General features: G+C 42.3%; 1 protein-coding gene and 1 long non-coding RNA gene across 5 annotated transcripts in view; one reads left to right on the forward strand and one right to left on the reverse strand.

Annotated features, from left to right (window-relative positions):
- Positions 1–17,440, reverse strand: part of LOC149473429 (uncharacterized) — a 32,439-nt gene extending 14,999 nt beyond the window's left edge. Inside the window, exon 1 of the long non-coding RNA XR_016312826.1 lies at positions 17,330–17,440. This is a non-coding gene — a long non-coding RNA (uncharacterized LOC149473429). The remainder of the gene's footprint in view (positions 1–17,329) is intronic.
- DLGAP1 (DLG associated protein 1) overlaps positions 1–24,656 on the forward strand; it is a 774,858-nt gene that overhangs the window by 677,671 nt on the left and 72,531 nt on the right. For all 4 annotated transcript variants that reach the window (XM_089678097.1, XM_089678117.1, XM_089678128.1 and 1 more), the window contains one exon: positions 20,704–21,128. In XM_089678097.1, coding sequence (XP_089534223.1) covers positions 20,704–21,128 — 425 coding nt within the window. The remainder of the gene's footprint in view (positions 1–20,703; positions 21,129–24,656) is intronic.

The following is a 24,656-nucleotide window of genomic DNA, read 5'->3' on the forward strand; positions in this document are numbered from 1 at the left end:
GTGTTCCCAGGTTTCCGTATCTTCAATCCCAGAGCAGACTCCTGTATAGTGCAAATCCTATAGCATTTGCAATGCACAGAATCATATAGCAAGGGTTTTCCATTCTACGCTATGCCCTGTGTTATACAAATACTGTCTACATACAAGATCCATGAGTCTTTTTGCTAGGATCTTGTTTTGTGTATTTCTTCCAGATCTGTGAAATAATCCAGTGTGAAATTGCGTATGTGCAGGAGCCTACTGCAATAAAGACCAGTCACTCCTGCTCTCTCCTTGTGCAGGATGATTAGCTTTATCCACCCCCTCCCATATGTTTTGATGGGCAGTCTGTAGTGAGTGGGCTTGTTGAGCCCCCCTACATCTCAGCAAAGGCTATGTACAGCCCAGTGAGATGTCACTGCTACTTGTACAGTGTGATAATTGTGCTCGAAAAGGCATTTGATGCATGCAATGTGAATATATATCCCTTGTGGCTATTGAGCAATATATTTGAAAGTTTTTTATGTCTGGAGTTCACCTTTAACCACTTCCTTACCGAGCCAATTCTGGCATTTCTCCTATATATGTCAAAATCCATTTTTTTGCTAGAAAATGACTTAGGACTCCCAAATATTATATATTTTTGTAGCAGAGGCCCTAGAGGATAAAATAGCAGTTACTGCAATGTTTAATGTCACAAAGTCTTTGCGCAACTATTTTCCAAACGCAATTTGTTTGGGAAAAAATACACTTTAAAGAATTGAAAAAAAAACAAAACACAATATTTAACTAAATTTTTGTGTAAAATATGAAACATGATGTTATGCCAAGTAAATAGATACCCAACATGTCATGCTTTAAAATTGCTCATGCTCGTGGAATGCTACCAAACTACGGTACTTAAAAATCTTCATAGGTGACACTTTAAAAATGTGTACAGATTACCAGTTTAGAGGTGCAGAGGAGATCTAGTGATAGAATTATTGTTCTCACTCTGCCGTTCGCGGAGATACCTCACATGTGTGGTTTCAACACTGTTTATATGTTTGCTTGACCAGGGGCGGACTGACAACTCATGGGGCTCCCGGGCAATAGGGGATCATGGGGCACCTGTGTCCTTGCCTAAACTCAAAAAAGTCTATGAAAAAGGTACCAGGGGCATCTCATGGAGCCCCCTACTGACCCCGGGCCCTCGGGCAGTGCCCGAGTTTTCAAATGGTCAGTCTGCCCCTGGGCTTGACCTAGATATGTGTTCACCACTGCGCTCGAGCTTCACCACTGTGCGCACTTTACACTTTTTATTTATTTTATTAAATTATTTTTATTTTTACACTGTCCTTTTACAAAAAAGTTTTTGATCACTTTTATTCCTATCACGAGGAATGTAAACATCCCTTGTGATAGAAATAAGCAATGACAGATCCTCTTTATGGAGAGATCTGGGGTCAATAAGACCGCACATCTCTTCCCTACAGTGTAAAGCATTAGATTTTTTAAAAAAACATTGATTAAATGCTTTAAAAAAAAAAAAAGCCTTCTTTACAATAGGCCGGAACTGGAAGTGACATAATGATGTTGCTCTGGTCCTTCTAGGGCTAGGCCATAGAGATGAGTGGAGACCATCTTCCCTTCACTCATCTGTATGCCCAGCCACCGCTATCCTCAGATTGGTTTGCAGGCTCACCGATCTTCAAGGTAAGCTTGAGAACCATCAGAAAGCGTTGGGGGGGGGGGGCATCCCCTCCAACTGCTTCTAAAAGTGATCTAGTGAATCCGTTGCTCAGACCACTTTTAGCAGAAAGGGAATCACTTGCTGAAAAAAACAATACCCGGGTTATGGCACGTTGCTGCAACCATAACCTCGGTATTCCACTTCCAACCAAGGACGTCTTTTTTCTATGGCCTGGTTGGGAAGTGGTACCCCAATTCCAGGAAATCTAAAAATCCCCCTTGAAGTGTAACTGGGCCCTCATGTCAAGCATTAACTTCCTAAAATCTAGGGAAAAGTAAAAGCAATTTTAGTTACCCAATTCTTCACTCTCTTGTCTATGGTGCTCCTCCATGCTCCAGCAATGGACTGTCCCTCAGCATCCTCACGTTCAATGCAGGGTTATGGAGCAGGCATCGGTCTTGATGACATCATGACCTTAGACAACTGGAGCAGAGGGGAGAAGACACTGCTGGGACCGATCAAACAGCATAAAAGGGTGGAAGAACTAAGTAAATCTTCTTTTCTATGCCACTTAGACCTCAATTAGCAGTTGATTCTGCAATGCAAGCACACCTCCACTAAGAGAGAACTTTGAAGTTTCCCTTGGACTGTAAGGTCAATAAATGTATTTAGCATTGCCTTAGCATAACTGACTTAATTTGTCTGGATATAAGCCCCCTTCCCGATGCAGTACTGGAATTAGCAGGGGCAGCCCTTTGCAGGGTTCTGTCTGTGCGCTTCCCTTGCTGCAGGAATGTGTGTACAGTAACATTGGGTTTGACATATGTTTGCTGCTGCTCCTTTATTGTCCAGTCACAGGCAAAGGCAGGTCCTTATTGTTCAATGTCTGTGCAGTCTGCAGAGATGTGAGACAACAGGTAATCGTCTACTACTTCTACTACAGGTGTAGCAATTGTGCATACAGAGATGGACGCGGTCATCCATCTTGCTAAGGATCCTCCATCTTGTATCATTTCTACTCCCAAATCAGCTTCCCTCCAATTGCCCCCCTCCCTCAGGAATGTGGTCTGTATGATGCCAGAGATCACAGGCACAGTGGAAGAGCTGCATGGTTATAAATCCCACACTAGCTGGTGCCCGGATGTCTGTTAGTTTCTCAATCTGAGATATCGTAACACCATAAACCAGTCCTTCACTGAGCTTCAAAGACATTCCAGCTAACTGTAAAACAGACTCACATTTAAAAATCCCCTTTTCCATATAATTTTATATCTGGAGATATGGAAGACTTACAAGGAAACCAGGCATATATTCAGATCAGTTACTTTAATACAAGTTGGCTGATGTATTACACCCCCTAGCTGAAATCTACACGAGAGCAGAAAATAATATGTCCTTAACCGTCCCAAGCAGGTATGTCATATTTAATATCTAGACGTTCAGCAGATGCCTCTGCATATTAATCTACTAGTGGCAAGGCTGCTACATGCACCGAGGGTAAGTTATGGATCATGATATAAACTGGAATGGATTTTGGTTCTAGCTTGGGTCTCCGCCTGCAACACCCTCCCCAAATGAGGCGATTGGTTCTCTGCTTCAAGGAGACACCCTGCTGAGTTCCTAGAAAGGCTGTTATGCTTGGAGCAGAGAGTTAAGTTGAGTTAAGTTGAAGAATTCTCCCTTTTAACATCGGAACCAACTTTGGGAGAAAAGGCCCTTTTGCTCAGGAAACTTGATCTGCTTAACCCAGGACTTTTGGCAAGTACTCTACCTCCCTAAACTTCCTTCTGTTATCTCTTTGCTGTGTTATTGCTCTCTGTATTTATATATATATATTGGCTACATCTTTTTCTGTAAATATTTTTATTGCACCCTTTTGACCTTTTAGTAATAAATCTTACTTTCTGAAAGTGTTGAACTGTTTCTAAAGCTCTTTAATGCAAACTAAGAATTCATGTCTCTGAAGAGCGCTACTGTGTGTTTTAAAACGTCTGCATACATCTGTCTGCAGTGACATTGTGTATACAAACAATTATTCAAACATCATAGTGTTATTGCTAATATTGCCAAGTTTCCTCTTTCTCTGTACAAAAAGGAGGTGGTGGCAGTGTGAAGGGTAAATTGCATAATTAACCTGACCAAGTAACAATCGCTCCCAGGCTGCAGGTACCTAGGTTGTGGTCCATTAGCTGGAAAATCTTTGTGCAGGGTGCAGCTGGACGTGGCATTGTTAGGCATGTGACAGTGCAATTTTAGATTGGCTAGTCCTTCAGTCACGAGTTTGGTGAGAAGGGCTGGGGTCTGACGCTGCGATCGTCACAAGAGGCACTCATCTTCACCGATCCTCCGACACAGGGAACTGGCACCTGGAACTTTCCACCTGCTTCACAAGCTCCACACATAAGGGATGATTTACTAAAACTGGAGAATGCAAAATCTGGTGCAACTGTACATGGTAGCCAATCGGCTTCTAATTTCCATTTATTCAATTAAGCTTTGACAAACAAAAATGGAAGCTGATTGGTTTCTATGCAGAGCTGAATCATATTTTGCACTTTCCAGTTAGCTTTAGTAAATCAACCCCATAGAGCCTGAATGAGAAAGGGAAGCCACTGACCATTTAAAAGTCATAATGTCAGTTTACTAAACTCTCCATTGTACAGACTGTGCCACCTAGTATACACAGATTCCAACGCATTTCACTCCAATCAGAGCTTACTCATAGGAGAAAGGTGTGCTGTCTTGTTGGGTGACTGGATTACAAGATTGGCTAAATACCACTGATATCCTTTGGCAGATAACCATTCCCATGGACCACCTGCAGAAGTTCACATACAGTAATATAATGTATGTACTATAGATATAGTGTGTGTGTATTAAATATAGATATTTGAAACAGTCATGGGCAACAAATACATATTTTCAAATTTTTGTTTTATAAAAAAATTCAGCCTTGCCTGTCTGATGTTTTAAAGCGAGCTCCTCCCAAAAGGGGAAGTTCCACTTTAAGTCTTTGTCCCCCGCTCCCTATTAAGGATTGACACCTTTGGGGAGCAGATACCCAAATTTGACAGGTACCAGCTCCCACTTTCGCTGCAATCACCTAAGTCGATCAGAAGCGGAAGTTTTCCTCCCCCCTCCCTCCCTGTAGTCTGCTGGGACTCTTGACAGGCCCCAGAAGACAATGGGGCCATTCACAATGCGCAGTGCTTCTCGCGCATGCGCAGTGGGCACCCGGCTGTGAAGCCGCAAGCTATCACACCCAAGTGCCCACACTGAAGATGCCGGCACCAGGGAGAGAAAAACGGCCAGTGAAACCAGCTTTTTTGTAGCTGCTGACATTTTTTTTTTTTCAGCTGGAACTCCGCTTTAACATCCTAGTCACCCAAGGATATCCACCTCCATGGTTGTAAACCATACATTGCATGATAGACACTACAGGGCCCATTCATACCAACCCAGTCTGTTGTTGTGTGTTAAACACATGCATGTTAATGAATATTGCATTAAGGTAGCCCACTAATTTCAAAGATGTGAGATTAGACTCTGATCTCTCACCTATCAAATGAAAGGTTGCACACCTTCTCCAATACCTCCCAACTGACCAGACATTATGCATTTAGAATTTGTGACACCATAGTGCACCACAACACTCTGTACTCTGTTACCATGTGCTGCTCAGCACAACAAGTATGCTATGGCACCATTCCCAATAATTGGCACTGCAGCACACCAACATGCATAAGAGGCATTACTGTCACAGTGACCTGGTTCAGATCTGATTAAAGAAATATCAAAAAAGGAGACTTTTTGGATATATGAATTGGAGTCTTTAGTACCAAGAGGTTTAAACATAGATATTGATTTAAATTGTTTTTTGACTAATTTTTAAGATAAATATTTTAAAATATTGATTACATGTAGTGATCGTTATATATAGTTTATTTTAATTTGGTTTATATTTTTATAAAAAAAAAAAAAAAAAATATTTTTTAATTTTTTTGTGTATGAGAAGAGTTGTGCATGGCCCTTTAAGGGTTTTTCTGTGGTTTGAAGAGCCATGCACAGGATGGTATATATTGCTTTTCTGCATATATTTATGTTTTTATATTTATATTTTTTTGTGGGTGATTTTGAAGGAGAACGGTATTGTGCTGATTCAAACCTGCAGGGTATATATATTTAGCTTTTTTGTTTATATAATAGAGTATATGTATAATTAAATTGGGAAACACCTGTTCTAGCCGGCGTGATTAAGGAGACTAGGAACGCAGTGATTGGCTGGGTGTTAAAACTATGTAGATGAAGGGTGGTATTTATAAGAGCTGTCTGACGTTCCCATCTGTAACGCCCCTTGATGACGTCGGTGTGACGAAACCGGTTGGGCGTAGCTTATTTGATGTGGATGTTAGAGAGCCTTGCTGGTCTGTGCTGTATGGGAGAGATCTGCGGTGAGCGTTAACTGTATCTCAACCCTTTTTTGCGATTGAAGCTGGTGTCTGTTGGACACCTTGTTTGTGAGTTTCCTTATACCTTTTTTATTAAAGAGATAAATGAAAAAAACGTATTGCACCATTATGTTCTCTTTTTTGTCCCTGAGTGTACTGCATGCTCTCATGGAGGTATGAGACAGAGTGGAGAAGTTCATCATAAGAGCTTGGGCTGCAAAGTTGTTTGGCTGTGATTATTATTATCTGGAAGTATCTGAAACATCACCATATCTATTTGGACATCGGGTTCATTGCTCCCAGAGCACAAGCGCTGTTGCTGGTTTATAATCTGACCAGCCATTAGCTCTGGTGAGTTCATTTAATCTCCTTTGGTGGTGGATTTCTCACAATTGGTTCAAGTCACTGAAGATATATATATTTTTTTGGACACTAATTTATGTTTGGACACTCTAATTTATTTAAAACACTAATGTTTTTTGGATGATGACATACACTTTTGTATAAGTTTGTTATTAGCGCATACCTTTTAATTTGGATTATTGTTGCCAAAATTTATTTTGGGTGGGATATGCTGCTGACACTTTGGTGTTTTTTGTAAGTGGCGCTTTTTTCTTCTTTTTTAATTTGGTACTGGACAGTGAACTGGTGTGAATGGATCTTTAAATCGCATTCAGTATATATTACATAAAAGGGCTGTGCCAAAAGCTAACATTAGAAGTGTAGTAAACCATAACAAACTGATTTCACTTTCCTGAAGTTTGATTAGTGAAAGTTGTATTTTATTTGGTTAATTTTATTTTAGGTACTTCTGATACCTGACCTGTAAATCAGTGAACATTTATTCCCCAGAATTGGACTTGCTGTTTCATTAAAATCCTGCTGCCATGCTCTATTTATGTGAAATCATGCAAGAAGCAGGATGACTCAGATTGCTAAAACTGGATTACAACAAAAGAATTAAGCGAGTCATTGCATTTGATATGTTCAGCATTTGATGTCTCATATTTGGAACAAAGAGCAATTACCCCGAAATTACGGTAAACTCTTTTCACATAGCAGAGTTTTCTGTTCACTGGTGTTAGGCCAGCACTATGTAAACACATACACACAGACTATTCACACTGACATTCAGGTAACTGAAGCATCTTTAAAGACATGAAAGAGATCATTGTTGGCCTGATAGCAAAACTTTCATTTGAAGTAACAATAGCCGCACTGATGGAGCGAGGGATCTGGAGGCATGCACGTTGGCACTTGTCATATCTATGTTCCAACTCCCTCAATAGAATGTTCATAAACAGGGTCACATAATACAAAGATGTACCTGTAAATGAGTTAGCTTTCGTAACAGTACACACAGGTATCAGAGGATTGTGAGCACCCTCCCATACACCTGTCCTAATGTGGTGTATTGTCTCAAATGGTTCAGTACACAGGTGCTTAAAAAGGTCTTCTTTGCTTTGAGATAGCGTATATTGGCAGAAAAATGTCCTGTAATGTCTAGGCCATGCCTCCTCCACTATGAGCCCCCATTTCCCAAGAGGATGACGGAGCGGAGAGTAATACTACCCAGGGACACATGGTAGTGGATGACCATCTGCATCTAGTACCTGTGTCTATGAGCCCTTAGCATGCTCCTGCTTTTTCTATGGTCTGGTAAAAATTCCAGAATGGAAAACAGGATTCTAATGGGCTTTGAATGGCCACACACATAGTGCCATACTTAATATAATGATGTGTTGTACCATATAATCATTGATTAATGCAGTGATGCCTCTTACTGGCTAACTTAAAGTGGCCAAAACCAAGAATGTAATTTATTGCAGCTTGCTAATCATATATGGTGGCTGCGTTTGTTTTTTATTTATTTAGGCTTTTTCCCTCTGTTTTCACCTGCTGACCTGGCAAGTAACACACTTCCCGTATTAGAGTTTTTCCACTCTGGATGAAGGAACACAGGGGGCACCTTTTGACAGCAGCATTGTCAGTCTGGGGGACGGGACTGTTAGATGGACTAGCATATATATATATATCTTACACACGTTATATATATCATATATACACACATAAAAACATGTGGTGTGTGTATGTTTATTTGCATATGCGTACACTAAATATATAATACTGTATATATTTATATACAGTGTGTGTTTATACAGAACAATAAAGCTGATATTAGTAAAATCTAAAGGTATCAATGGTCATAGCAGACCGGATCTATCTATCTATCTATCTATCTATCTATCTATCTATCTATACACATGTTCTCTATTCTGCTATAATTTATATACTGCTCAAAAAAATTAAAGGAACGCTTTTTAGTCAGAGTATAGCATCAAGTCAATTAAACTCCTGATGGTTGTTAATCAGTTTCAACTGCTTCTGTGTTAATGAAATTAGAAACAGGTGCACTAGATGGGCAACAATGAGAAGACCCCCAAAACAGGAATGGTTTTACAGGTGGAGGCCACTGACATTTTTTTCTGACTATTTTTCACTAGTTTTGCTTTGGCTAGGATCAGTGTCACTTCTGGTAACATGAGGTGATACCAGGATCCTATAGAGGTTGCACAGGCAGTCCAACTCCTCCAGGATGGCACATCAATACGTGCCATTGCCAGAAAGTTTGCTGTGTCTCCCAGCACAGTCTCAAGAGCATGGAGGAGATTCCAGGAGACAGTTGCTCTAGGAGAGCTGGAAGCGCCATAGAAAGTCTTTAACCCATCAGCAGGACTGGTATCTGCTCCTTTGTGCAAGGGGAAACAGGATGAGCACTGCCAGAGCCCTACAAAATGACCTCCAGCAGGCCTCTGGTGTGAATGTCTCTGACCAAGCAATCAGAAACAGACTTCATGAGGGTGGCCTGAGGGCCCGACATCCTCTAGTGGGCACTGTGCTCACTGCCCGGCACAATAGAGCTTGATTAGCATTTGCCATTAAACAGCAGAACTGGCAGGTCCACCACTGGCACATGTGACAGATGTGAAAGGATCTGGAGAAGCCGTGGAGAAAGTTATGCTGCCTGTAACATTGTTCAGCATAACCATTTTGGTGGTGGGCCAGTGATGGTCTGGGGAGGCATATCCATGGAGGGATGCACAGACCTCTACAGGCTAGACAATGGCACCCTGACTGCCATTAGTTATCAGGATGAAATCCTTCGATCCATTGTTAGACCCTACGCTGGTACAGTGGGTTCTTCCTGGTGCACAACAATGCCCGGCCTCACGTGGCAAGAGTATGCAGGCAGTTCCCAAAGAATGAAGGAATTGATACCATTGAATGGCCCTCACGCTTGTCTTACCAAAATCCAATAGAACACCTCTGGGATATCATGTTTCAGTCCATCCGATGCTGCCAGGTTGTACCTCAGACTGTCCAGGAGCTCAGTGATGCCCTGGTCCAGATCTGGGAGGACATACCCCAGGACACCATCCATTATCTCATTAGGAGCATGCCCCGATGTTGTCAGGCATGCATACAAGCACGTGGGGGCCATACAAACTACTGAGTACCATTCTGAGTTGCTGCAATGACATTTCAGCAAAATGGACTAGCCTGCTGCATCATTTTTTCACTTTGATTTTTGGGGTGTCTTTGAATTCAGTCCTCTGTAGGTTGACAGTTTTTATTTCCATCAAACGATGGGGCATCCTTACGTTCCTAACATATTACCCAGTCCATATCAGTATAGATATCCAGCATTCCCCATTGAGATCTGATGTGTTTTCAAAGTGTTCCTTTAATTTTTTTTTTGAGCAGTATATATACTGTAGATACCGTATCTGATGCTCATATACACACAGAGCACATACTGAAAATGTGGGATATCACAGAGTTCTGGAATGATATCAGTCTGTAGAACTCTGAACGTTTCTGTAGAAGATTCCTATATACAGAGAGAGATCCAGAGATCCCAGAGGGAGAAGATTGTAGTTCGGCGGTATGTAGTGGGATCACCTCCAATGATCGGACCCGGGATGGACAGACAGAGCGGAAATCATACACATCACCATCCATATATATAGTTGTCACCTTCCATTTCCATATATTTACAGTGCATCCAGAAAGTATTTACAGCACTTAACTTTTGCCACATTTTGTTATGTTAAAGCCATATTCCAAAATGGATTCAATTAATTTTTTTCCTCAACATTCTACAAACAATACCCCATAATGACAACGTGAAAGAAGTTCGTTTTTAAATCTTTGCAATTTATTAAAAATAAAAAATGAAAAAACCACATGTACATAGGTATTCACAGCCTTTGCCATGACACTCAAATCAAGCTATCAAGGGAGAAGGGCCTTAGCCAGGGAAGCAACCAAGCACCCGATGGTCACTCTGAAAGAACTCCAGCATTTCTCTGTGGAGAGAGGAGAACCTTCCAGAAGAACAACCATCTCTGCAGCGCTCCACCAATCAGGCCTGAGGGTAGACTGGCCAGACGGAAGCCATTCCTCAGTAAAAGGCAAATGGCGGCCCACCTGGAGTTTGCCAAAAGGCTCCTTAGGGATTCTCATGAGAAACAAAACTCTCTGGTTTGATGAAACAAAGATTGAACTCTGTGGCCTGAATGCCAATGGAGGAAACCAGGCACCGTTCACCACCTGGTCAATACCATCCCTACAGTGAAGCATGGTGGTGGCAGCATCATGCTGTGGGGATGTCTTTCAGCAGCAGGAACTGGAAGACTAGACAGGATCGAAGAAAAGATGAATGCAACAATGTACAGAGACATCCTTGATGAAAACCTGTTCCAGAGCGCTCTGGACCTTAGACTGGGGTGACTGTTCATCTTTCAACAGGACAACGACCCTAAGCACACAGCCCACAAAACAAAGGAGTGGCTATGGGCCAACTCTGTGAATGCCGCCGGAGCCCAGACTTGAACCCAATTGAACTTCACTGGAGAGATCTGAAAATGGCTGTGCACTGAAGCTCCCCATCCAACCTGATGGAGCTTGAGAGGTACTGCAAAGAAGAATGGGAGAAATTACCCAAATATAGGTGTGCCAAGCTTGTAGAATTATACTCAAAACGATTTGAGACTGTAATTGGTGCTAAACGTGCTTCAACAAAGTATTGAGCAAAGCCTGTAAATACTTATGTACATTTTATTTTTAATTTTTAATAAATTGCAAGGATTTCAAAATTAACTTCTTGTCTTTGTGGGGTATTGTTTGTAGAATGTTGAGGTAAAAATTAATTTAATCCATTTTGGAGTAAGGTTATAACATAACAAAATGTGGCAAAAGTTAAGTGCTGTGAATGCTTTCTGGATGCACTGTAAAGTTCAGCAGTGCGGTTCAGTGTAATGTCTTGGTACTGGGGGCTCACTTCAGTGTTGGGGATGTCTGGTGCTCACAGCTCTACACCCCAGGGATTGGGTTTCCCTATCTCCTTGCTCTTTTTCAAGTACCAGATCCATGCCGGGGACAGTGTTAATGCTTTGATCACATCACCAGCACACCACCAAATCATTGTCTCTGTCATATTAGCCAGCTCATGTTAGGATGTGCGGCCCTGGCCCACCAGGCAAATGCCCAGTGTGCCCTGTGGGCAGTCCATGCCTGAATACAGCCTACAATGACTTTAGTGTAAATGTGTAACAGATGAGATAAAATACTAGTAATAACAATAATAATAACAGTGATAATAATATAAATAGGCATCTGACAAACTAATTTGATCTCAGGATTTGATGTGTACGCACAATACATAATTATTATAATACTGCTTTACCTAGTACTGTATATTAGAAATGACTATTGTCTCATATATAAACAGCAGAAAGAACCCTGGGCTGGAGATCAAAGGATTCTTTTCAATGGAAGATGATTCTTCAATTAGAGTTGGAAACAGCAACATGTGGAAATGGAAAATGTACTAGGATATGTATCAAAGAAAATTAAACAGAACTATAACAAAGTAAACAGTATATACAACATATTAACTAATACAAGGAGTACATGGTTTACAAAAGAAATGTTTTAAAAGAGATACACTGGAAAATGAAGAGAGAGGGAACTCTTTGTGCAGGGCAAAGGAAGACTAGTAGCAGTAAGGAATGTGATCATATAGGCAGTAAATGCAGCAGTTCTGAAGGTTTCAGGAAGGGCAGAAGTGTGCTTTGTGTCATCATAAGTTCACTGGGGGAATGTCAGTCTGTGAATGGAGTCTGGGGATGGCTAAAAGGTCCAGTGCAAACAAGACGTCAGTGAGACAAGTTTCCTTTTATAGTGTAGTTTTGTGCTACACTATATATAGATTTACTGTAGATATAGATATTAATATAATATACTAATATACATTTAGGATAAGCAGTAAATTAAAAAAGTATCGATAATAAGGCACATGTGCCAATTAAACTTTTAACTAATGAACAGCCTAAAAACTGGGTTATCCTCAGGGGCGGACTGACAACTCATGGGGCCCCCAGGCAATAGGGGATCATGGGGCCCCCGTGTCCCTGCCCAAACTCAAAAAAGCCTATGAAAAAGGTACCACGGGCATCTCATGGGGCCCCCTACTGACCCCGGGCCCTCAGACAGTGCCCGAGTTTCCAAATGGTCAGTCCACCCCTGGTTATCCCAACAAAAAATAAAATTAACCATAAATTTTAAGAGAAATGAATACCAGTATTTCCTTATTCACACTAGGTTTTTTCAAATCACTGGCAGAATCGCCATGATTTGAAAACGCTCTGTAAAAGTGTGAAAATGCAGAATCGCATTTTCAGGTGCAATTTATTTCAATTGCACCATGATCACGCAAACAACCGATTGGTCTTGAAGAAGGAGCTGTGCGCATGCTACAAAACACATCACTGTTCCATGCCCGTTCCTAACCCCTTCCACTTCCGGTTGCGGTCTCCTGGACAGTGTGCGCTCCAGCGTGCGTTCCAGCGATCTCGGAACTTGTGGCGGCCATCTTGGACAACTGATCCTCAGCTCCCAGTGCAGCTGCTGGCTGGCACAGCTGGTTCTCGCATGGAGAATTGAGCCTCTGCACTCTGAAAATTCTATTGAGCCTGTTTTAACTAAAAGTTTGTAAGTGTTTCTAACCGTCATTATTAAAGATTCTTCTGGATATAATGCCCTTAGAAGCACCTACTTGTTCTATCCTCTTTGCTGGATGGGCTCTCTCTTTGCTGGACAAGCTGTCTCTTTGCTGGATGGGCTGTCTCTTTGCTGGATGGGCTGTCTCTTTGCTGAACGGGCTGTCTCTTTGCTGAACGGGCTGTCTCTTTGCTGATTGAGCTGTCGCTTTGCTGGATGGGCTGTCTCTTTGCTGGACGAGCTGTCTCTTTGCTGGACGGGCTGTCTCTTTGCTGGACGGGCTGTCTCTTTGCTGGACGGGCTGTCTCTTTGCTGGATGAGCTATCTCTTTGCTGGATGGGCTGTCTCTTTGCTGGATGGGCTGTCTTTTTTCTGGACGAGCTGTCTCTTTGCTGGACGGGCTGTCTTTTTGCTGGACAAGCTGTCTCTTTGCTTGATGAGCTGTCTCTTTACTGGATGGGCTGTCTCTTTGCTGTATGGGCTGTCTTTTTGCTGTATGGGCTGTCTCTTTGCTGGACGAGCTGTCTCTTTGCTGGATGAGCTGTCTCTTTGCTGGACAGGCTGTCTGTTTGCTGGTTGAGCTGTCTCTTTGCTGGATGGGCTGTCTCTTTGCTGGATGGGCTGTCTGTTTGCTGGATGAGCTGTCTGTTTGCTGGGTGGGCTGTCTCTTTGCTGGACGAGCTGTCTCTTTGCTGGTTGAGCTGTCTCTTTGCTGGATGGGCTGTGTCTTTGCTGGATGGGCTGTCTCTTTGCTGGACAATCTGTCTCTTTGCTGGTTGAGCTGTCTCTTTGCTGGACGGGCTGTCTTTTTGCTGGTTGAGCTGTCTCTTTTCTGGATGGCTGTCTCTTTGCTGGATGGGCTGTCTCTTTGCTGGACGGGGATGTCTCCTTGCTGGACTGGGCTGTCTCTTTGCTCAGTTGGGTCCAGCAAAGAGAAATCCCAATCCAGCAAAGACACAGCCCAGTCCAAGAAGGGACATCCCCATCGAGCAAAGAGACATATCTGTCTAGCAAAGAGACATCCTGTCTCTCTGTGGATTGGAATGTCTCTTTGCTGGATGGGAATGTCTCTTTGCTATATGGGGATGTCTCTTTGCTGGATTGCGATGTCTCTTTTGTCTCTTTGCTGGATGGGGATGTCTCTTTGCTGGATTGGGCCATCTCTTTGAATATATAGGGGGCACTGTGATTAGATTTCTAGGGGCACTGTGTAGGGGCACTGTGATATAAAGGGGAATCAATACAGTGCCCCTTTATTATTATTATTATACAGGATTTATATAGCGCCAACAGTTTGCTCAGCGCTTTACAATATAACGGGAGACAATAGAGCAACAGTACAGTTCAATACAAGAGGGATAGGAGGGCCCTGCTTCTCGGAGCTTACAATCTAGGAGACAGACAGTGCAGTCCCCTTTATATTACAGTGCGGAGGACCGACTCCGTAAATATTCCGTCACCAACTGCCCCCGCGAATGCCCTTGCAAATTGGCTGTTCATCTAAAATGCCTGAGCCTATTTTTTATCCCAGTCCGGACCTGCTCTATGAATTCTGTGACACAGCAGTGCCAACTCACAGGGCATAGTGAATACATGTCACAGAATTCAAGGCATTAAATGTGTGGAGATCTTCACAAAGTAAGTTTACAGACTTCAAGATTGTTCAAGTTTAGGCTGGAAATATTTGCAATACAACGTGGAAATGAAACCAAAGTACTAAACACATAATTATAATTAAACCTAATATCGAACTTCAACTCACCATTAAAAGTAGAACTATAGGCAAACCTTTTTTTTTTCATTTTTGATAGAGCAAGGGATGGTTATAACCCGTCAGATTTCTTTTTCACCATCTGTGCGGAGATTTCCCTTCACTTCCCATCCCATAGCCAAACAGAATGGAAAAGAAAATCCCTGCAAATTAAGGGAATTCCTTGGGAACTCCCAGGTCACCAGGAGGTTCCCCATTGGAACATTTCTTGGGACAACCAAAAATGTTGGGGGGGGTTTACTTTCACTTTCAATAATAATAGTAAACAGGACAAATAGAGAAGGTGAAGCTCTGCTGAACACTGATAGAAGCCACAAGACTGCTCTAACTGCTGATGAGAAAAGGTATTTAGCAGAAATGTTGCACAGCAGTATTATTGAATTCCCTAATTGTTTTGGGACCCCCTTCATCAGGCATGTTTCCCCCCAAGGAGGTTCACAAATGTACTGTCCTTCCACATTCTTATGTTTGGTATACACTGGCATTTTTTTTCTTTCAGCGAAAAAAAACTAGAAAAAAATGAAGAGCTCTAGAGCTCGCTGTACTAGCTATATGATGTTGGTACATGTGACAGACCCAACCGGGACTCATGGTAGTTTTGTGAGTAATTAAAGTTGGGTTTTTGCAGGTCAGCTGGTTGACTCTACAGGTTGTGGCTCTATTGCCTCCTTGTGACTTCGAAGAACATAGAACCTTTCAGAAGTCAGTAAGCAGGAAGGGGTGGAGGCCTAATCTGCATATTCATTGGAGGGTCTGGCCAATTCCAGGTTTGGAGGCCCTGGTAGAGTGGTGGACTGGCCTATTAACATGGGATTGTCAGGCTGACAGAGGGGCCCGGTGGAAGATGGAGTGCTGAGGAGACTTTTGGTGCCTAGGAGGGGTCCCCTAGGTCTTGGGGGGGCCCTAGGTCTTGGGGGGGGGCAGCCTCCAGGCTGGGCTTGGGCTGGCTCAGGAGGATACATTTAGCAGAGAGCCATGAATGGATCAAAGCCTGGAGCAGCAGGGGGATCTACAAGGGGAAAGACTGCCACATGTAGCAAGCTTATTAAGGACAGCACTAGGCTCAATCCTTAATCCATGTCTCGGGAGATCTTCCCAGAAGCCAGGAGGGCTGATAGTGCTTGCAGGCTGTGTAGCTAGGAGCAGCTCTACAGGGGAGAGAAGACGTCTCTGCATGTAGGTACAAGAAGTAAAGTGATTTTTGAGGGGGCTGCTAGTTCCTTACCCTTATAGGGCACTTGCTATTTTTCCGCAACGACTGACGGCTTTCAGGAAAAGACCAATCCAGGATCTGCCTTTGTACATAGGAGGGAAGTGTCCACTTCCACTGATTCAAGCCAAAATGGGCATTCCATAATCCCTATTTCCCTATCCAAGCTGATTTCTCCTAATAAAATAACAAAACCAAGCCCATTGACTGGTCATTGTCTCTGGATGTAAATTAGTGTGAACAAAAATACCTGTTGCCTGGCTGTGTGGAGAGAGGCTTAAAGTGTTACTAAACCCACAACAGTAAAATCAGTCTGTATATGCAGTAAAGCATGCTTTTTATACTCACTGTGGAACCTAAGGGGTTAATCCTCTGCTGCTTGGTCCTGTTTTCTCTGCCCCTCCTCTTGTTCAAATTTCCACCTGATAAGACAGTCTAAACTCATAGTCACATGTACATGCTCAGTTTAGTGTGTATTGCTAGAGGTTTTTTTTTCTTGGGAGAGTGCATGTGCTCAGCACAGGGCGAATAAGCACTGTACAGGCAAAAGGTCAGGGTTTTTTCATCCTCCTAGAGTAGAAGTAAAACTCCTCCTACAAGCTTTAACCAGTGATCTGCTGCTGAAGTCACAAGACTGCTCTAACTGCTGATGAGAAAAGGTATTTAGCAGTTTATATTTACTAAAATAATTGCATTTCCATGTTCTGTGCACTGTGGGAGAACATATATAGTGAATGCAGAGTCCTGGGTTTAGTAACACTGTAAGGATAAAGCTGGTGGAAGGAGTTTTCTTTCTGCTCTAGGAGGATGTAGAACCCCTGACCTCTGTTTGGACAGTGCTGAACGGCCGTGTGCTGATCACATGCACCCTCTCAAGAAAAAAAACCTTTCTAGCAATACACACCAAACTGAGCATATGCAGAGTGTATCCACAGAGTACGTCTAATCAGGAGATAAGAGGGGGGCACTGGAAGAAGGGGAGGATAAGAGAAGTCAGGATCAAACAGCATTTTTACACAATGCAGAGGATTAACCCCTTAGGTTCTACAGTGAGTATAACCAGCATGCTTTACTTCATATACATACTAATTTTACCATTGTGGGTTTAGTAACATTTTTATATTATTTAAGTGGCACACACAACAGTATAGTAAGACTAAGACAAAGATTACGACATGCATTACCTGATTCTCTTCCTCATGTCTTCTACATCAAAGCCCATGTGTATGTTTTGGACGTTTATTGATGTGAGACGTTTGGAACACTGTCACTTTAATGAGCTCAGAGACTATGAAAGCAGTGGGTCAGGTTACACTGAAGCATGTGGATTGCCTATACCCATGTTCCCACGCCTTCAAATGTTTAAATGGATTTATCTGTTAGTGAAAGACCTGCGTTATCAAAAAGAGGAATGCAAACACTGCACAGTTCTAGCTGGTGTAGACAGTTGTGATGTCACTTCTTGTCAATGTTCCTCCATACAGCCAGGAACTTTGGATACATTTGAAAAGCACTGAGCACAGGGGAGCCGAATGCTGATAAGTGCACGGCACATTCTGTAACGCTTGCGGTTTGGAGAATGCTGTTTGTATTATGTTCAGCAGGTTCAGGCTTGAATAGTAAATATTTGATCTACTTTCAATACCTCGCAGGAGCTTCACATAGATGGTGTAATAGTATAATGCAGTCATTAAAAGCTGCCACCTTGTTTACGATTTGGAAGAAGCAATGTTGAAATCGTTTAAGTCCCGTGAAACCAGTAAACATTACATCTTTCTACTCTAGGAGGATGCAGATCCCGTGACCTCAGTCTGGATAGTGCCGATTGGCCCTGTGCTGATCACATGCACCCTCTCAAAGGAAAAAAGAGCAATACACACCAAACTGAGCATGTGCAGAGTGTCTCCACACAATATTTCTAATCAAGAGATAAGAGGGGGGCACTGGAAGAAGGGGAGGATAAGAGAAGTCAGGATCAGACAGCATTTTTACACAATGCGAAGGATTAACCCCTTAGGTTCCACAGCGTGTACAACTTAGAGGTCTCAACTGTAAAACTAGTTTACAAGGTTTAGAAAGACATTGCCAAAACCTGTTACTCTGTATTTGTGGTTAAGGCTACATGCACATGGGGTTGTCCACCTGCAGTGTGTCCCTCCTGGCATTTTAGTGCACCCAAGAGGGACAGGTGCAGCATCCAGTCCCATTGCAGGCAAATTGTCAAAGTCTATGGCTGGACAGGGCTCAATGCTGTATAGAGTGGTATTGGCAATTAGGGTGCTGTCCATTCAGGGATGAGGATCACTAAAATTCTGGTGGGGATGAACTGCAGCTGGACAGCCCTGTGTGCAATGGGCCTTTAGGATACATGCAGACTGATGTTTTAGCCCAGTGCAGCCATTTTCAACCAGTGTTCCATAGAACCCTAGGGTTCCTCCAGAGGTTGCTAGGGGTTCCTTGAGCTGTGGTTCATTGACCTCTCATTTGTTGGTGACTGTATGGTTCCAGGGCCTGCACCACTTTGCAAAGCCACCAGTTACCTTATAAGCTGCCTGTAAGGGTGGTATTCTGGTCACCACTGTAAGGGTTGCATTGAACACCAACACAAAGGGAATTTGTGCCATTAACCACCTAAAGTTGGCTTAAGTAAGGGTTCACTGAGACCTGAAAACTATTTTGGTGGTTCCTCCAGAGGTTGCTAGGGGTTCCTTGAGCTGTGGTTCATTGACCTCTCATTTGATGGTGCCTGTATGGTTCCAGGGCCTGCACCACTTTGCAAAGCCACCAGTTACCTTATAAGCTGCCTGTAAGGGTGGTATTCTGGTCACCACTGTAAGGGTTGCATTGAACGCCAACACAAAGGGAATTTGTGCCATTAACCACCTAAAGTTGGCTTAAGTAAGGGTTCCCTGAGACCTGAAAACTATTTTGGGGGTTCCTCTGGTTTAAAAAGGTTGAGAATCACTTGTCTAGTGTAAAAAACCGCTTTTGTTTCCGTGTTCTGGTAGCTGCAGGTGGGGTGTACAGATGGCCCTAGAAGTGAGTGGCTGTACACCTCTGTATGTGCATGCATAGCGCTGGATTTATAAGGGGCAAAAAGGAAAACTGCCCTGGGCCCCCTGACAGAAGAGGCTCCCCTCAATAGAAAAGTCATATAAATAAAAGTGTATCAAATAATACAAAATAAATAATAAAATAATATAAAATACATATTATTAAAAAATTACTTTCTTTTCTTAAATGTATCTTGGGAAGTAATATTTTGCCGGTCATCCTCTGTAAAAGTTTTTTACTCTGGACTGGTATATTATATTAGTTTCAAAAATGAAGTTTGTCAGCTCAAGTGAACCACACATAGAGAGCTTACACTTTTAAGGTAGGTGGACAATGGCTGCGTGTGCGTGTACAGGTGACCTCAGAATGATGGTGTGTCATGCATTTGAAAATGTGTGACTGTCATTGAGAATGTAAACCAACTCCATGTATGAGGGCCCCCCCCCCAAACCTGAAGCGCCTTGGGTCCCCCAAGATTTAAGTCTGGCCAAATGCACATAGTGTATATTCCCAAAAGGAAAATATGTCACATAGGAAAATTCCATGTTTTTTTATGCTAGGCATATTTTGTACACAACGTCTGTGTTATTCTGCAAAATGAGGAAAATTCCCTTCTCTGTAGACAGTTGTCACCTGAACAAGCAAGTAACATTGTCTGCATTCCATTTTTGATTTCACAAACTCAACAACTACACACTAGTTGCGGCTAGCTTGTATATTTGAGATTTACCACTTTTTTTTATAAATAAATATGATAAAGTCCTTGTGGTATTTATTTCAGCTATTTTGTTACTAGCTATCATTGTGCAAATCTAGTTATTGATATCTTTTAAAGTCATACTGGTACCCAGGGCCAGAACAAGGGGTGGGTAGGAGGGTCAGCTGCCCTGGCCGCAGCAGAGCAAAGGGGGCAGAGAATGATTGCAGGGCTGTACACCCAATCTACAACATGTTTTAGTAGTGGGGAGGTGACGCAGTTCCTCCTCCAAGCCCTGGGCACTGGATGGATCTGTCCCAGTACTGCTGGTACCTAATAAACTTGATGGTGATGAAGATGACAGTCTGACAAAGAAACTCTGAGGATGTATTGGGCAATCCATTGGGGATGTGTCATTGTAAAAGAGTTTAACACCCCTGCTGAAGGGGGAGAAAGGAAACATTGGGCAAGATGGTAAAGCTGGAGAGTATGGTGGAGCAGTAGTTAATGGTGATATAACTGGGTGTAGACTTAGTTAAAAAGGAAAGGGGTAATTTTGGATATATATGGTGCCAAAATATGGTACAGTGGTAAAATAAAGCCAGTTAACAAATTCAAAAGCTCTTGTCCATGCTAAACAGACTAACTTGAAATGCAATCTGGCTTGCCCTGATAGAAGTCCTAACCCTTCTCCACTGTTTGTATTGCTGTTTGAATTTATACTGATTATAGATGCTCTGACTTTAACAGACACCCTATGTTTATAGACCTGCTGAATAACTGATTTCTGATTTCCCTTAATTAAAGGTTGCGAAGACTGACCCGATCAAACAGTGTTACTGCTGCTGTGCAAGCAGATCTGGACCTCAGGGAGCATTTTGAATGTCCAGTGGAACTGGCTGAACAGGAATTTCAATATAGTCGGCCACTGACCAAGCAGTATTCCCGAGATGCTTGTACCTCCACAGTCAGCATCCAGGGCTCAGGCAATCATTACCACGCCTGTGCAGTGGAGGAGGACTTTGATGCTGATTTTGATCCTTCCATACTACCTCCTCCAGACCCTTGGATCGATTCCATTACAGAAGATCCATTGGAAGCAGTTCATAGGTCAGTTTGTCACAGAGATGGACATTGGTTTCTAAAGCTTCTGCAGGCAGAAAAAGACAGGATGGAGGGATGGTGCCAACAAATGGAAAGAGAAGAACATGAAAATGATCTGCCTGTTCCAAGTAAGTACTATTAATTGTAATTATTACTTCTATTTTTTTCAGACACTGAGATGTACAGTACATACCTACAGCAGCTTCTAGGCTTGATTTACATTATGCCTTATCTTAGCACATGCGCATTAATGCAACATGCTGTCAAGCTTTGGGGCATGCTGTGTTGTAGCAGACCATAATGTTTGGGCACTCATCGTCAACACACAAAAACCTGCATTTGGTGGTTGTAAACCCTGACATATACCTAATGAAGTGACTGACCTCAGGTGATACAGATAGATGAAACAAATTCGCCTACATAAGATGTACATGTTTATCTGCAGTCTTTTCTTCTCTACAACTGTTCAAAGTACACAATTTATACAGCTTGTCTGAGCTTTTAGAAATCAGGGAGTGGGGAGCTGAAGTTCCACACTAGAGAGTTTTGATAGCTTATTGGAGGGAAGGGACATGTCCACCTTTACACAGCACACAGGAGCAGAGCTGAGGCTGTCAATCACAGGCTGTGTGCTGGAGCTTCTTCCCTGTCACCTTTTTTCTCTTGGTGTCAGGAAAAGTTGTGACTCATGCAGATATCTGAGGAATGCGACAGTAGATAAAATGGACACTTAGTGCTCTGGATTGAGACAGGTACACACTATAGAGGGATATACTTTGTTCATATTTTATGTCTGAGGTTTACAACTACTTTAACCACTTACGCTCCAGAGAATTTACCCCCCTTCCTGACCAGGCCATTTTTTGCGATATGGCACTGCATTACTTTACCTGACAATTTTGCGGTCATGTAGCGCTGCACCCAAATTAAATTTAAGTCCTTCTTTTTCCCACAAATAGAGCTTTTTTGGTGGTATTTGATTGCCTCTGTGTTTTTTATTTTTTACACTATAAACAAAAAAAGACCGACAATTTTGAAAAAAAACCCCAATATTTTTTACTTTTTGCTATAAAACATGTCCAGTAAAAAAAAAATTTAAAAAGTCAAATTACATCATAAATTTATGCCAAAATGTATTCTGCGACATGTCTTTGCTAAAAAAAACCCATCCCAATACATGTAAATTAATTGGTTTATGTGAAAGTTATAGTATCTACAAATTGCGGTATATATACTGGAATTTTCATACTAGTAATGGCAGCGATCAGTGACTTATAGCAGTACTGCGGTGGGCATTCTGATACGGGGGGGGGAGGGGACTGACTAACTGCCACTGCAATCCCAATGACACTAATATAGTGATCAGTGCTAATAAAAAGCACTGACACTATACTAATGACACTGGGCAGGAAGGGGTTAACATCTGAGGCGATCAAAGGGTTAACTGTGTACTGTGTTGTGTTTTACTGTGTGTGATGTGTGTGTTTTACTAGGGAGACAAGCTGCTTTGTATTGCTGTGCTGTTTTGACATCATCAAAATTGTGACATCATCTGCCAGCCTCTCTACCTCAGCCAATCAGAGGAAGCCATTTATTCCCTGATTAAAAATACAAGGCTTCCAGTGAATTTCTGCATAAGCCCGACTCTGTTGTGTTCCGGAAGTAGCCGTACCAATGCCGGTAACACAGCTCTGATGCTACAGTTTGTACAGCGCTGACAGCTGGCGCATCAATTAGTACAGGAAATAGTTTCTTTCGGCCAGCTTGGCCCAAACAAACTATTTAAAGTGAAGATATGCCTAGAGTTAGGCTTTAAATGATTGACTGTTGTGATAGTTCAGTATCCTTAAAGTGACAGTCACACTGAATGGTGCTGCAGGTATGCGGTACATCTTGGTGCCTGCACTTCATACCTGTCAGCACTTTTTAATAAATGAACAATAATAATGACTAATTAGATGCAACAAAATCTGTAGCATTTGTTGCACATCAGAAAAACTCTGCTGGATGAATGACATTTCTTTATCCTCAAAGTATTATGAAAGCAGGGAAGTGTATCATCATTAAATCATTGCAAAAGCAAAACAGGTATGTGGGCCAGATAAGTAACTCATCAGTGAGAAAAGAACCCAATAGAAAAACTAGCAAAACAACCTCTGCCCCATGCACAGCACAACACAGCCTGTCTGTTACACTGTCATCCTTGAACATTGGCTCTTTTGAATGTGTGCAAAGAACATAGAAGGACATTGGTATAACTTGTCACAAGAAACTCTCTTTACAATTCCTATAAGTCATCATGCACACTGGACGTTTTTACAGCGGCTGTTTTTGACATTTTTGTCTACAGCCAGTAAACCCCCCAGCATGTTATCCTATGTGTCCATGCACACATAGACTGTAATCAACGGTTTTGGTAGGGACGTTTTTTGGCTGGGAAAAAACCCAAGACAAGTGGGTTCCTAGAGGAGTTTTTTTAGCTGTAAAAATGAGCTAACGCTGTAAAACGATGTAAACCGGCATGTTTGGACTTTTTTTGACCAAAAAATATCTTTTTTTTATTTTTTAAAAAATAAAAATAAACATTGGTAAAAAAAAACTGCTAAAAATGCAAACATGGAAAAACATGGGAAAATGCAGAAAAATGTGGGAAAACGCAGAAAAACATGGGAAAACGCTGCTAAACGCTAATTATTATTATTATTATACAGGATTTATATAGCGCCAACAGTTTGCTCAGCGCTTTACAATAGAACGGGAGACAATACAGCAACAATACAGTTCAATACAAGAGAGAAAGGAGGGCCCTGCTCCTTGGAGCTTACAATCTAAGAGGGAGGGGCTAGTGGTACAAAAGGTAGTAACTGTGGGGGATGGACTGGTAGGAAGAGTAGAAGGTTCCATTATTAGCAGAGGGCGGGATAGGCTTCCCTGAAGAGATAGGTTTTCAGAGATCGCCTAAAAGTGAGCAGAGTAGGCGATAGTCTGATAAATTGGGGTAGAGAGTTCCAGAGGATGGGGGAAGCTCTGGAGAAGTCCTGGAGAAGAGCATGAGAGGAGGAGACAAGGGTGCTAGAGAGCAGAAGGTCTTGCGAGGAGCAGAGAGTACGGTTTGGGGATTTTTACTAATGTAAAAATTTTTGCTAATGCTAAAAAAGCTGAAAAAAGCGTTTTTAGCGTGACTTTACACAGCTAACATTACCACCGTTATCAAAGCACCCAGTGTGCATGGAGCCTTAGAAGTATTCGCCTTTCCTCATACCCCTTTGAGTTTTCGTATTTTATTGTCATAGAACTTTGAATGAAAGCAGGTTGAATTTAGATTTTTGGCACTAAAAATAGATTCTCATTTGAAAACAGATCTCTAAAAAGCAATTTAAATGGATAACAATAAAAACACAATTGATGTCATAAGTGTATACCCAGGGGTGGACTGACAACTCATGGGGCCCCGGGCAATAGGGGATCATGGGGCCCCTGTGTCCTTGTCCACACTCAAAACACACCCAAAAAAGCCTATAAAAAGGTACCAGGGTCAGTAGGGGCCCCCTACTGACCCTGGGCCCTCGGGCGGTGCTCGAGTGCTCGAATGGTCAGTCCGCCCCTGTGTATACCTCCTAAAATGACACAGTTAAGTACTTCTGGGATTGCGATTT

The sequence above is a fragment of the Staurois parvus genome, unplaced genomic scaffold (assembly GCF_062004578.1).
Source record: "Staurois parvus isolate SC_StPar_1 unplaced genomic scaffold, SC_StPar_1.0 ptg000015l, whole genome shotgun sequence".
NCBI classification, from domain to species: Eukaryota; Metazoa; Chordata; class Amphibia; order Anura; family Ranidae; genus Staurois; species Staurois parvus.